The 12466-nt window shown below is 49.7% G+C and overlaps 1 protein-coding gene across 3 annotated transcripts in view; it reads right to left on the reverse strand.

Annotated features, from left to right (window-relative positions):
* Window positions 1-12466, reverse strand: part of LRP4 (LDL receptor related protein 4) — a gene marked incomplete at both ends in the record, with an annotated part of 63309 nt that overhangs the window by 28466 nt on the left and 22377 nt on the right. For 2 of the 3 annotated variants that reach the window (XM_080700562.1, XM_080700563.1), the window contains 10 exons: window positions 580-661; window positions 807-1015; window positions 3826-3948; window positions 4834-5010; window positions 5156-5373; window positions 8090-8246; window positions 10708-10938; window positions 11266-11391; window positions 12005-12139; window positions 12331-12456. In XM_080700562.1, the coding sequence (XP_080556688.1) occupies window positions 580-661; window positions 807-1015; window positions 3826-3948; window positions 4834-5010; window positions 5156-5373; window positions 8090-8246; window positions 10708-10938; window positions 11266-11391; window positions 12005-12139; window positions 12331-12456 (1584 nt within the window). Of the gene's footprint in view, window positions 1-579; window positions 662-806; window positions 1016-3825; window positions 3952-4833; window positions 5011-5155; window positions 5374-8089; window positions 8247-10707; window positions 10939-11265; window positions 11392-12004; window positions 12140-12330; window positions 12457-12466 lie in introns of all 3 variants that reach the window. The other variant, XM_080700561.1, reaches the window with a different exon arrangement.

A 12466-nucleotide genomic window follows, 5' to 3' on the forward strand; every position in this document is an offset into this window, starting at 1 on the left:
ACCTCCGAGCTACATTCCCAGCCCTATTTTTTATTCTTTATTTTGAAACAGGGTCTCACTAAGTTGCAGAGGGCCTAAGTAGCTGAGGCTGGCCATGAACCTGTGGTCCTTCCTGTCTCAGCCTCCCAAGTACCGGGGTACAAGCGTGTGCCACCACGCCCGGCTTGCCCGGCTTATTTTTTATTTTGAAACAGGGGGTAAGTTGTTAAGAGTCTCACTATCTTGCTGAGGTCTTGAACCTGTGATCTTCCTGTTTTAGCCTCTCCAGTTCTGGGATTATGGCATTTACCACTATGCCCAGCAAGGCATTTTTTTTTTTTTTTTTTTTTTTTTTTTTGGTGGTACTGGGGTTCCTGGAAGCCCTTCTACCTCCGGGCTACACTCCCAGACCTATTTTATACTCTTTTACTTAGAAACAGGGTCCCTTAAGCCAGCGCGGCTGGCTTCAAATCTGCGCGATCCTCCTGTCTCCGCCTCCCAAGCGCGGGGATTACAAGCGTGCGCTACCACGCCTGGCTAAGGCATTAGTTTTAAATAAGAGGAATCCCAGGCAGCCAGACCATGGCTCCCTGTACATACCTGCATCTGTCCAGTATAGCTTGTTGGTGACCCAATCAATGGCCAGGCCTGCAGGGCTTTCCAAACTGGTATCCACTACCACCTGGGCAGGAAGCAAAGCCATATCACCAACAGCACTACCAAACTCCACCAGTGCCCCAGGTATGGGATGCCCTTACCCTGGAGATGGCGGGTTCCGCCCCTCCGTCTCTACCCTCTCTGAGTGCCTGGGTCCACGATGGCCCTACCTCCTGTCCTGTTCCATCCCACTTGGCCCTGCTGATGGTATCAGTGCTGACATCTGTCCAGTACACATGGTCATCCCGGGAGTCCCAGTCAAGGGCCACAGCACTGCGCACGTCAGCCAGTGGGATGACGTCGTCGGACAGGTCCTCTGTGTCAAAGCTGATCCGACGGATGTCCATCCTTCGGGCAAAAAGCAGGAACTTGTCAAGACCTGATCAAAGGCCGAGAGGGGTCTTCTTTTAATGCTCTAAATCCAGTAACAGTGACAGACACAGACGCTCACCTGCGTGACACCTGGGTCAATCACACTTCTTGGGACCTGGTGCCCTTTGCCCCCTACTCTTTATGTGTGTGTGTGTGTGTGTGTGTGTGTGTGTGTGTGTGTGTGTGGGTGACTGTGTGTGGATGTGTGTGGCACTGGGGATTACCCAGAGATTCTACCTCGGAGCTATCCCCCAGCCCTGTTTTGCTTTTTATTCTGAACAAGGTCTCACTAAGTGGTGAGAGGCCTCCCTAAGTAGCTGAGGCTGGCCGTGAGCCTGCAAACCTGTCTCAGTTTCCCAAGTACTGGGATTACAAGCATGTGCCACCACACCCATATTGCCCCCTACTCTTCACACCCCAGGCCCCACTGAGCAGTGGGCAGCCCGCGCGGGCAGAAACAGCCTTAGAATTCAATGGAAACAGACCCTACCCAGGGCCCTGGAGGTACGTGTTGTTTCAGTGTCTGTCGGCTTCATCTAAATTCTTCTCTCCTCTGACTTGTGTGGATCTCTAGCCGCGCCCTGCCTCCCTGACTGCCATGGCCTCAGGACTTCCGCTTCTGCTCTATCATCTAGCTGCTTCCTCTTGCTGTTCTCCTCCCAGCGTCAGCCAGTGACTGTTTGCCGAGCACCTTCGACTGAGCTTAGTGCTTAGAAAAGCATGACATCTCACACCAACCCTTTATGCTACGTGTTACTCTTGTTCCCATTTTCTAGATGAGGCTAACAGAGATCAAGTGACCTGCTCAAGGTCCCGTGGCTACAGAGCACCAGAGCTGAGACTCGGCAGCTCCGGGGAGGGCGCTCAGGCCGCTGCTCGGGAGTATCTTCCCAGCAAGCTCTTCTCCATCCTCTGCTCCACTGTGGTCTGTCTGAGTATTTTCCCAGTACAGATGTCCCTTGGTATCTGTGGGGCACTGGTTCCAAGACCCCCACAGATACTCAAGTCCCTTATGTAAAATGACACGGTGTTTGCATATAACCTAAACACATCCTTGCATATGCTCTTTGTATGTGCGTGAAGTAATGAAGACTGAACCTGGGAGCGTTCAACCTCCAAGCTGTACCCCCAGCCCTACTTTATTTTCCATTTGGAAACAGAGTCTTGCTAAGTTGCTGAGGCTGGCTTCGAACCTGTGATTCTCCTATCCCAGCTTTCCATGTACTGGAAATCTAGGCGTGCACCACCACACACAGCTTGCGTGTACTTTAAATCATCTCTAGGTTACTTATACCTCATGCAGTATATTTGTTTGTTTGATGTTGGAGATTCCTGTTGCAATATAGTCTAGGTAGATAGTTGTTATATTGTTTAAAGAATAATGACAAGAAAAATGTCTGCACATACTCAATACACACACTTTTTAAGTGTATTTTCTCAGTCAGCAGTTGATTGAATTTGTAGATGTGGAACCCACAGACATGGAGGGCCGACTTTTTCTACTCAGAAAGGCTCCCTAACTTTAACAAGTGTCTTCTTCTAAGCTCTGGGAAGTGTGTAGGGAAACATCTTGCATCTTCCTAAGACAATAGGGGAAGCAATGGACACTTAGGGGGAAAATGTATTGCCTGAAACTAGGTTCTCAATCAGCATGTTTGAATGAAACCTCTGCATGTTTTCCCTAATTGTGCTTTCGGGAAAGCATCCAGGTCCGAGGAGAATGTGATTTTAACTAGATTCCAGAGGCCCGCGAGGTGCACGGTGGTAAATAAGGAGTGTGAAGCATAGCGGTTATCCTAGGCAGCTTGCTACTGATGCCACATGCCCATCACTCCTCTCTGGACTATTCTTGGAAGAAGCCAGCTGAGGTGCTGAACACTCCAGGGCCAGCCTAGCAAAACAACAAGCCTGCAGGAGCTCAAAGAGAGCCCAGTCCAGGGAGAGACCAGGGAACCCCATTGTCTTTTACTTGCTAGCTGCATAATTATTTGGGGTGTACAGAGTATCAGCAGAGATCCTAATTTTGGCTCCCCGTCTAAAGGCTGAAAGAAAGTCACTTTGTTTTACAGTACTAGGGATAGAACCTAGGATTCTGCCTCTGAGCTACACCCTCAGCCTTAATTTACTGCTTTTTTTTGTTTTTGTTTTTGTTTTTGTTTTGTGTGTGTGTGGGTCTGGGGATGGGACCCAGGGGCATTCGACCTCCAAGCTACAACCCCTGCCCTATTTTTTATTTTGAAACAGGGTCTCACTGAGTTGCGGAGGGCCTCACTAAGAAGCTGAGGCTGTCTGTGAATTGCAATCCTCCGGTCTCAGCCTCCCGAATGCTGGGATTACAAGCATGCGCCACCACGCCTGGCTTCTTAATTTACTTTTTATCTTCAAACCGGGTCTCACTAAGTTGCAGAGGGCCTCATGAGGTTGCTGAAGCTGCCCTCGAACTTGCGATCCTTCTGTTTCAGCCTCTCAAGTACTGGGATTACAGGTGTGTGCCACCATGCCTGACTTGAAAGAAAACTTTTAATGGGGAGAGGCTAAGAGTGAAGAGGTTGGAAATCATAGCCCTGCTTTCTAGAAGAGCCTAAACCTCTCGCTGCCTACCTGGTGAAATCACTGAGCCTTCAGCAACTGCTGCTGGGTCCTCAGGCCTCAGCTCTAATTCAGGGTCCCCCCGCCTCTTAAGTTTTCCCTCTCGGGGGGCCAGCTGGGGAGTCTGGTGCTTGCCTACGACAGGCCATCCCTCCAACTCTGAGCCCTCTTCCTCCCGCCCGCGCTCACAGGCGCCTCCACGGAGGCCGCCGTCCCAGGCCCACTTACTCTGGGCGCAGGCGTGGCTGCTGATCTTGCGGAAGCCAGTGGGGCAGGCGCAGGTGTAGTTCTGGCCGCTGGGTAGGCACAGGTGGGTGCAGCCTCCGTTGTTGTCTCCACAGCGGTTCTTCCCTGCTCCGAGAGCCCAGAGGGAAAGAGAAAGGGTCAGGGAAGACTAAACATTTAGGAAGGTAGCCTCTAGACCAGAGAGTTGGTTATAAGTTCTCCAAAGAGAGAAAGTATGTCTTTTTTTCTTCTTTCTTTCTTTCTTTTTTTTTTTTTTTTGTGTGTATAGTACTGGGTTTTTTTTTTTTTCTTCTTTTTTTTCTTTTTTTGGTGGTACTGGGGTTCCTGGAAACCCTTCTACCTCCGGGCTGCACTCCCAGACCTATTTTTACATTTTTATTTGGAAACAGGGTCTCCTAAGCCAGCATGGCTGGCTTCGAACCTGCGCGATCCTCCTGTCTCTGCCTCCCAAGCGCAGGGATTACAAGTGTACGCCACCACGCCCAGCTAATACTGGGGTTTGAACGCAGGAACATTCTGCTTCTGAGCTACACCCCAAGCCCTATTTAACTATTTTTAATTTGGAAACAGGGTCTCCCTAAGAGCTGAGAGCCTTGCTGAGTTGCAGAGGCTGGCTATGAACCTGCGATTCTCCTGTCTCAGCCTCGAAGGACTAAGATTACAGGCGTGTACCACCATACCTAGCTGTCTTATTTATTTTTATATATGCCCCCGCTGCTAGCACACTGAGTGCCAACAGACACATAGGAGATCTGTAAATGTCTGTATGAATTAAATGGGAATGGTAAGGCCACTAGGAGTCTTTCTCCTGAGTCTTGATGTTGTACTACCCTAATTGTCCAGCAGATGGCGGAATTAGCCCATGTCAATGGCAGCCCTGGTTCCCCCCCCCCCCCCAACAGAAGAAATGGCAAAAGGAAGGGCCTGAGAGGAGCAGCAGCCACATCTTGGCTGAGGCTACTCGGCCTCACCTGAGGAGGAAGTTTTTACCTGCAGGCTGGCGCTGCGGGTGCAAGGTATGAATGTCCATGGGGAAGTGGAGCTTGTTGCGAATGATTTCCTGGTTCTTCCCAGTAAACTTATTGGCACTGTTGATGCTCTTGGTGTGCCAGTCTGTCCAGTATAGGCTGTCTTCAAAGACCGTGATGGCAAAGGGATGAGGAAGGCCTGGGGAAAGTCCAGAAAAACTTCAGTCCAGACGTGGACTTCCATGGCCCCTGGACCCAGGCCCGGCAACCGCGTAACTCCCACCCTCTGCCAAGGCTCCCGGGCACAGGGATGGAAAAAGACGAGAGTGGAGGAAGGCGCTCACCTTGGCTAATGACGGCCTTGCGGTGACTCCCATCCAGGTTGGCCCTCTCGATGACATGGTGCTTGGCATCTACCCAATACATACGGCGGCCGGCATAGTCAATGGTGAGGCCGTTGGGCCAGAAGAGATGGGTATCGGCGATGATGTGACGCCCCGAGCCATCCATGCTGGAGGCCTCAATGCGGGGGGTGTTGCCCCAGTCTGTCCAGTAAATGGTACTAGGAAGAGAGAAAAGGAAATTGAGAGGTGGACATCACAGGATGGCCCAGGAGTGACCAGGAAAATAATCAGATAAAGGCTTCTGTCCACTGAACCCAGGGAACGCGAACTTTTTGCCCAGAGTGGCTTTTTATATTTGTTTTTTTTTTTGTTTGTATGAAAGGTTGAACCCAGAGGCATTTTACCTATGACCTACACCCCTCGCCTATGTATATATATATATATAAATGTATTTTTTTAATTTTGAAACAGGGTTTTACTGAGGTGCTGAGGGTCTCACTAAGTTGCTGAGACTGGCCTGTGATCCTCCTGTGTCAGCCTGCCGAACACTGGGATTACAGGTATTTTTTAAATGTTTGAATTTAAATGTCTTTAGACAGGGCGCTTACTCATTGAAAACATTTTTCTTTTTTGAGCACCTGCTATGGGAAGGGCACTATCTTAGGTACTGGAAATACAGCGGTGAACAAGACAGATAGAAGGCCCGGCGTTCATGGATCTGACAGTATGGTTTAATGTTAGGACAGACGGTGGTCCTGGGGACTGAGCCCAAGGCGGTCTACCTGTGAGCTACAGTCCAATTTTAGTTTTTATTTTGAAGCAGGTTCTTGGGAAGTTGCTGAGGGCCTTGCTAAGTTGTTGAGGCTGACCTCAAACCCACAATCCTCCTGTTTTAGCCTCCCAAATACTGGGATTACAGGCTTGCACCGCCATGCCCTGCAGGCACTTTCTTTTTTTGTCTCACTCTCTTTCAATGCCCTTGTATTGCCGGGCATTGTGGCTCACGCTTGTAATCCCCGCGCTTGGGAGGTGAAGATAGGAGGATCGCACAGGTTCAAAGCCAGCCGCTTTGGCTTAAGAGACCCTGTTTCCAAATTTTAAAAAAAGTATAAAATAGGTCTGGGAGCATATCCTAGAGGTAGAAGGGCTTCCAGGAACCCCAGTACCACCAAAAAAAAAAAAAAAAAAAAAAGCCCTTGTATTTTCTACACACTTACACAAACACACATTATTCCTTTCCCCTGTACTGGGGATTATACTTAGGGCCTTGCGCACGCTAGGCGAGTGCTCTACCTCTGAGCCACAACTCCAGGCCTTTACATCTTTATGTTGAGACAGGGTTTCACTAAGTTGGCCAGGCTGGCCTTGAACTTGCAATCCTCCTGCCTTGGCTTCCCCAGTAATTAGGATTACGAGTGTGCCCCACTGCACCCAGCACATATTGTTCTAAAACAGTTGACACTCAAGTGCAGGATCTTACATCTCTTCAGTTGACAGCAGTGAATTTTTAAAAGCTAGAGGCTAAGAATTTTAATTTCAAGAGACTTCAGTTCAGAAGACTTTTCTATTAACTTTTTAATTATTGTAAATTAGTGATAATTTATATCAATTAGACTATTGCATTTTTAATTATTTTAAATTAATAATAATTTTGATCAATTAGCTCAATCCTTTGAGTTCTATAAAAACACTAACCACTTCAAACTTACTTAATATGTGCCATCATATTCTATTTATTTATTCATTTAGAGTGGTATTGGGAATTGAACTCAGAGTCATTCTATTACTGAGCTACACTGCCAGCCCATTTGTGTGTGTGTGTGTGTGTGTGTGTGTGTGTGTGTGTGTGTGTGCGCGCGCGTGGTACTGGGGTTTGAACCTAGGGTTGTTCTGCCTCTGAGCCACAATCCCAGCCACTCCCCCCACCCTTAAAATTTTGAAACAGAGTCACACTAAGTTGCTGAGGGTAGCTTTGAATCTGATTCTCCTGTCTCTGCCTCCTAGGTACTGGGATTACAGGTGTGGTACCACCACACTCAGCTATTCCCAGGCCTTTTTATTTACTTATTTTTATTTTGAAATAGGGTCTGGCTAAAGTACTCTGTGCTGGCATCATACCGTCAATCCTCCTGCCTCAGCCTCCCAACTATTGGTATTTACAGGTGTGCACCACCACGCCTAGATTTTTATATTCCATTTAAAATACATCATCTGCCAGGCAAGATAATGAATGCTTGTAATCCCAGTACTTTGGAGGTGGACACAGGATGATTACAGGTTCAAAGCTAGCCTCAGCAACTAGTGAAGCTCTCAACAATTTAGGGAGATCTATTTCCAAATGAAAATTTAAAAATAGGGCTGGGGGTATAGCTTGGAGGTAGGCCTCTGGGTTTGATCCTCAGTACCAAGAAAAAAAAATAAATATCATCTTATTTATTTTTGTTTTATTTTGTTTTGTTTTGTGGCACCGGCAGTTGAACCCAGGGGCATTCGACCTCCAAGCTACACCCCCAGCCCTATTTTTCATTCTTTATTTTGAAACAGGGTTTCAATAAATTGAAGGCCTCACTAAGTTCCTGAGGCTGGCCACGAACCCGGATCCTACTGCCTTGGCCTCCCAAGTAATGGGATTACAAATGTGCGCCACCATGCCTGGTTTATCATCTCATTTAATCCTCATGCAACGATGAGGCAGGTTTTTTTTTTTATCGCCCATTTGGAGAGGAGTAAAGGGAGAGCAAATAAAGATTGTGTAGCTCCACGGCCCGTTGTTACAGAGCCACCACGGAGACCCCGGAGTGTGTCTGGGTGCAGAGCCCACGTGGTTAGCACATCGCTGTGAGGACTGCTCCATGAAACCTGGCTCAGGCAGCCTGGGGACTGTCCCTACAGGTTACAGGAGAGATTCGGGAGCCTGAGACACAACCTACTCACCCCTCCATGGGGTGCAAGGCAATGGCCCGGGGCTTCTCCAGGTTCTGCCACAGCAGCACTTTCCGGTGGGCCCCATCCAGGTTGGCTACTTCAATCCTTGATGTCCCCGAGTCGGTCCAGTAGAGCTTATCATGGACCCAGTCCACCGCCAGACCCCCTGGCGAGAAGAAAAGTGTCTGCGATTCAGCCTGGGTTCCTCTGTGCCTCCAACAGGGAGCCGTGAAACGAGAAGCCAGGCACCTTTGTAACGATTTGACATACGGTAACTCGGTCATGACAACTGTGTGAGCCAGGTACTATACTTCCCACAAAGATGAGAAAACGAAGGAGGAGGAGGAGGAGGAGGAGGAGGAGGAGGAGGAGTCTCGTCCAGCAACCGTCCAAGCGCAAGCATTTCCTTCCTAGCAGTCAGCACACCTCACTTCCTGAAGCCTGGCTCCTGACCCATACCCAGGGTTCCCCACTGCACAGATTTGGGGTTTTCAAATTGTCACCTAGGGTTTTACGAAGCATTTTGGAAGTTCCAAAAGCATTGAGTCAACTATGTTCAATACTTTCTCCTCCTCTTCCTTCTCTTTCTTTTGCAGTACTGGGAACTGAATTCAAGGGCATTCTGCTTCCTCCGAGCTACACCTTCAGCCCTATTTTATTTTTATTTTGAAACAGGGTCTCACTAAGTTTCAGAGGGCCTCACTAAGTAGCTGGGGCTGGTCGTAAACCTATGAACCTCCTGTCTCAGCTTCCCAAGTACTAGGATTACAGGCATGTGCCACCATGCCTGGCTATTCTTTTTTTTTTAAGCAGGGTCTCACTCGTCAGTCGTGGTGGCGCAAGCTTGTAATCCCAGCGCTTGGGAGGCTGAGACAGGAGGATCGCACAGATTCAGAGCCAGCCTCAGTTACTTAGTGAGGCTCTCAGCAACTTAGTGAGACCCTGTTTCCAAATAAAATATAAAATAGGTCTGGGAGTGTAGCTCAGAGGTAGAAAAGCCCCTGGGTTCCACCCCCAGTAACACACACACACACACACACACACACACACACGCATGCACGCACGTGCGCGCGCGCGCGCACACACACACACACGAAGAGAAAAAAAAAAGGTCTCACTAAATTGCTGACAGTTTTGCTAAGTTTCTGAGTCTGGCTTCAAACCTACAATCTTCCTGCCTCAGCCTCCCAAGTACTGAGATTATAGATGTGAGCCACCACACCTGGCTTCTGTCTCTGGCTTCCTCTCTCTCTCCCTCCCTCTCCCTCCCTCCTCTCTCCCTTTCTCTCTCTCATTTTCTTTGCAGTGCTAGGGTGGAACCCAGGAGTTCATGCATACTAGGCAAGTATTCTACCACTGAACCCAGCACCATCCTAGATACCAAATTCTAATCCACTTCACCTGCTTGTAGAATAGCCTGAGATTATAGAGTTAGCTGTTGCTGATTTTAAATTTGTAAACCATTTAGATTAGAAGATTAGAGTCAATCAGAACAGACTTACTATTAAGCAATCAAAACAAAACTTGGAAGTGAACTAGATGCTAAGGCCAAAAGAGAACTGTAACAGTTATTCATAAATTTCCTTTTTGGGGGGAGAGGGTCAAATCCAGGGGCATTCTACCTCTAAGCTACATCCCCAGCCCTATTTATTTATTTATTTATTAACAGTACTGGGGATGGAACCCAGGAGCATTCTACCTCTGAGCTACAGCCCCAGCCCTATTTATTTATTTATTTATTAACAGTACTGGGGATGGAACCCAGGGGCATTCTACCTCTGAGCTACATCCCCAGCCCTATTTATTTATTTATTTATTTATTAACAGTACTGGGGATGGAACCCAGGAGCATTCTACCTCTGAGCTACAGCCCCAGCCCTATTTTTTCTTCTTTATTTTAAAAACAGGGCTCACTAAGTTGCGGAGGGGCTCACTAAGTAGCTGAGGCTGTCCGCGAACCTACATCCTCCAGTCTCAGCCTCCTGAATGCTGGAATTACAAGCCCGCGCCACTACACACGGTTCAGTCCTTTTTTATTTTGAAAGAGGGTCTCACTAAATTGCTGAGGGTTGGCCTCAAACCTGGGATCCTCCTGTCTCAGCCTCTCAAGTACTATAACCTGAGATTTTAAGTGTGTACCATCACACCTGGCTATTACCCATAAATATCTGATTTCAATTAATTATTTATTTGCTTTTTTTTGCAGTACTAGGATTGGATCCAGGGGCATTTTACCTCTGAACTACACCCCTACCCCTATTTTACTTTTTATTTTGAAACAGGGCCTCTCTAAGTTACAGAGGACCTTGCAAGTTGCTGAGGCTGGCCGAAAACCTGTGATCCTCCTGTCTCAGCCTCCCAAGTAATGGGATTCCAAGTGTGCACCACCACGCCCAGCTCGTTAATCTCTGATTTCAATTATGACATTGACCAAACATTACGTCTGAACCTTAAACACTTGCTCACATAAGCTAACAAGTGTTTTCTGCATCGGAGCTCCACCTAAGATTTTACTGCAGGATGGGTGCTTGCGGCAAAAGGTTTGCAAACACCGGCTTGCCCTCAGCACCACTGCTCCGCGCGCACACAGTGCAGCCCTGTCCCTCTCCAGGAGCCTGGTTCCCTACCTGGGCTCTCTAGCCCCGTAGACACAACTTCTTCCACGTTGCTGCCATTGAGATTGGCACGGAGGATCCGGTCCAGGGTGACATCGGACCAGAAGACGAGCTCCCGCCGGTGATGAAAGTCCAGGGCGATGGCGTTCTCCAGGTTGTTGAGCAGCAGCGTGTACTCAGAGCGGTGCGGCAGCACCTGCCGGATGTCGATGCGATTGGCGAACAGTAGCACAGGCTCTGGCCCTGGGACACGGCATAGAAAGGGGCCCCGCTGGGCTTCAGGGCCACCAGATACCCATCTGGCACGCATCCCCAGGGCCTCAAGGGGTCCGTGGGTAGGACCCCTTGCCCGCGAGGGCGTGCCCTGCGCTGCTAGCACCTGTGCTCGAGAGTGGAAATCTCTCCTACCCCGGCCCACCATGGTTTTTCTCAGGGTAGATTGCAACTTGCAGCCCAATTTGCCAGTGCCGGGAATCTTTCTAACGCTCAGTAAATCCCTGAGCTCCCAAGCACCTGGAGTTTCTCCACGCTGGGTCCTCAGCCCGCCCAGCCAAATGCCAACACCCTTACCCAGAGCCTTGCAGCTGCGCCGGTCGGGCCGGAGCTCGTAGCCTGCTTCACACCAGCACTGGAAAGCCCCTTCGCTGTTGGTGCAGCCCTGGCTGCAGTGCCCCTCCTCAGCACATTCATTCACATCTGAGAAGACCGGGCAGGCTCAGGAGGTCTCCCTCCGTCACCCTCCCACCCCAGCTGATTGGCTGTTTTCCTGGCCCCATTCCAAAGACTTTCTTTTTTTTTTTTTTTTTTTTTTTGCGGTACTGGGGATGGAACCCAGGGGCATTCTACCTCCAAGCATTACCCACAGCCCTATTTTTTATTCTTAATTTGAAACAGGGTCTCACTGAGTTGCAAAGGGCCTCACTAAGTAGCTGAGGCTGTCTGCGAACCACGATCCTCCTGTCTCAGCCTCCCGAATGCTGGGATTACAAGCCTGCACCACCATGCCCGGCTTCCAATCTACTTTACAGGCCTCATAGGAAAACTGTAGCAATTAAGGGCTTTGAGGACAGGCAGACCTGGGCTGGAATCCCAGCTCTGCTACTCGCTAGCCCTGTGGCCCATGATAAATTACTTGACCTCTCTGAGTTTTCTCTGAGCTTTAGCTTTCCCATCTGTGGAATGGGAAGGAGGATCCCCACTTCCTAGAGTTACTGTGATGATCAAATAAGGTCACACCCATCAGATGCCTGACCCCTAGCAAACACCCCTGCCCGGCACCCTGACGGCTCCACACAGGGCCCCAGCTCACCATGGCACGTCCTCCCGTCCTCCATGAGCCGGTAGCCCGTGTGGCAGGTACACTGCACTGCCCCGCGCACCATCTGACACTTCTGGGCGCAGCCACCATTGTTAACGTTGCAGTTCTCCTCGCCCGTCCGGGGCCCTGCGCCAGGGGAGCCAGAGTTGGGAGATGAGCCCAGAATCCTCCCCCAGCTGGCCCACTTGGCATCCCACCTGGACCACGAAGAACAGCTCCCAAGGCTGCAGGAGTCCCTGGGGAGGATTCCCCTTGAACACTGCGGGTGGGGTTCAGCCACAAGCCACGGGCCAGTGCCGCCCGCCGGGGACACTCACGGCAGTTCTGCTGTGGGCTCTCGTCGCTGTGGTCACCGCAGTCATTGACCCCGTTGCACAGCTTCCTCTGCCCAATGCAGCGCCCATTCCAGCACAGGAACTGGTCGGAGGCACACTGGGGGCTGCCTGGAGGGAG

Source organism: Muscardinus avellanarius, assembly GCF_963383645.1.
Source record: "Muscardinus avellanarius genome assembly, chromosome: 1".
NCBI classification, from domain to species: domain Eukaryota; kingdom Metazoa; phylum Chordata; class Mammalia; order Rodentia; family Gliridae; genus Muscardinus; species Muscardinus avellanarius.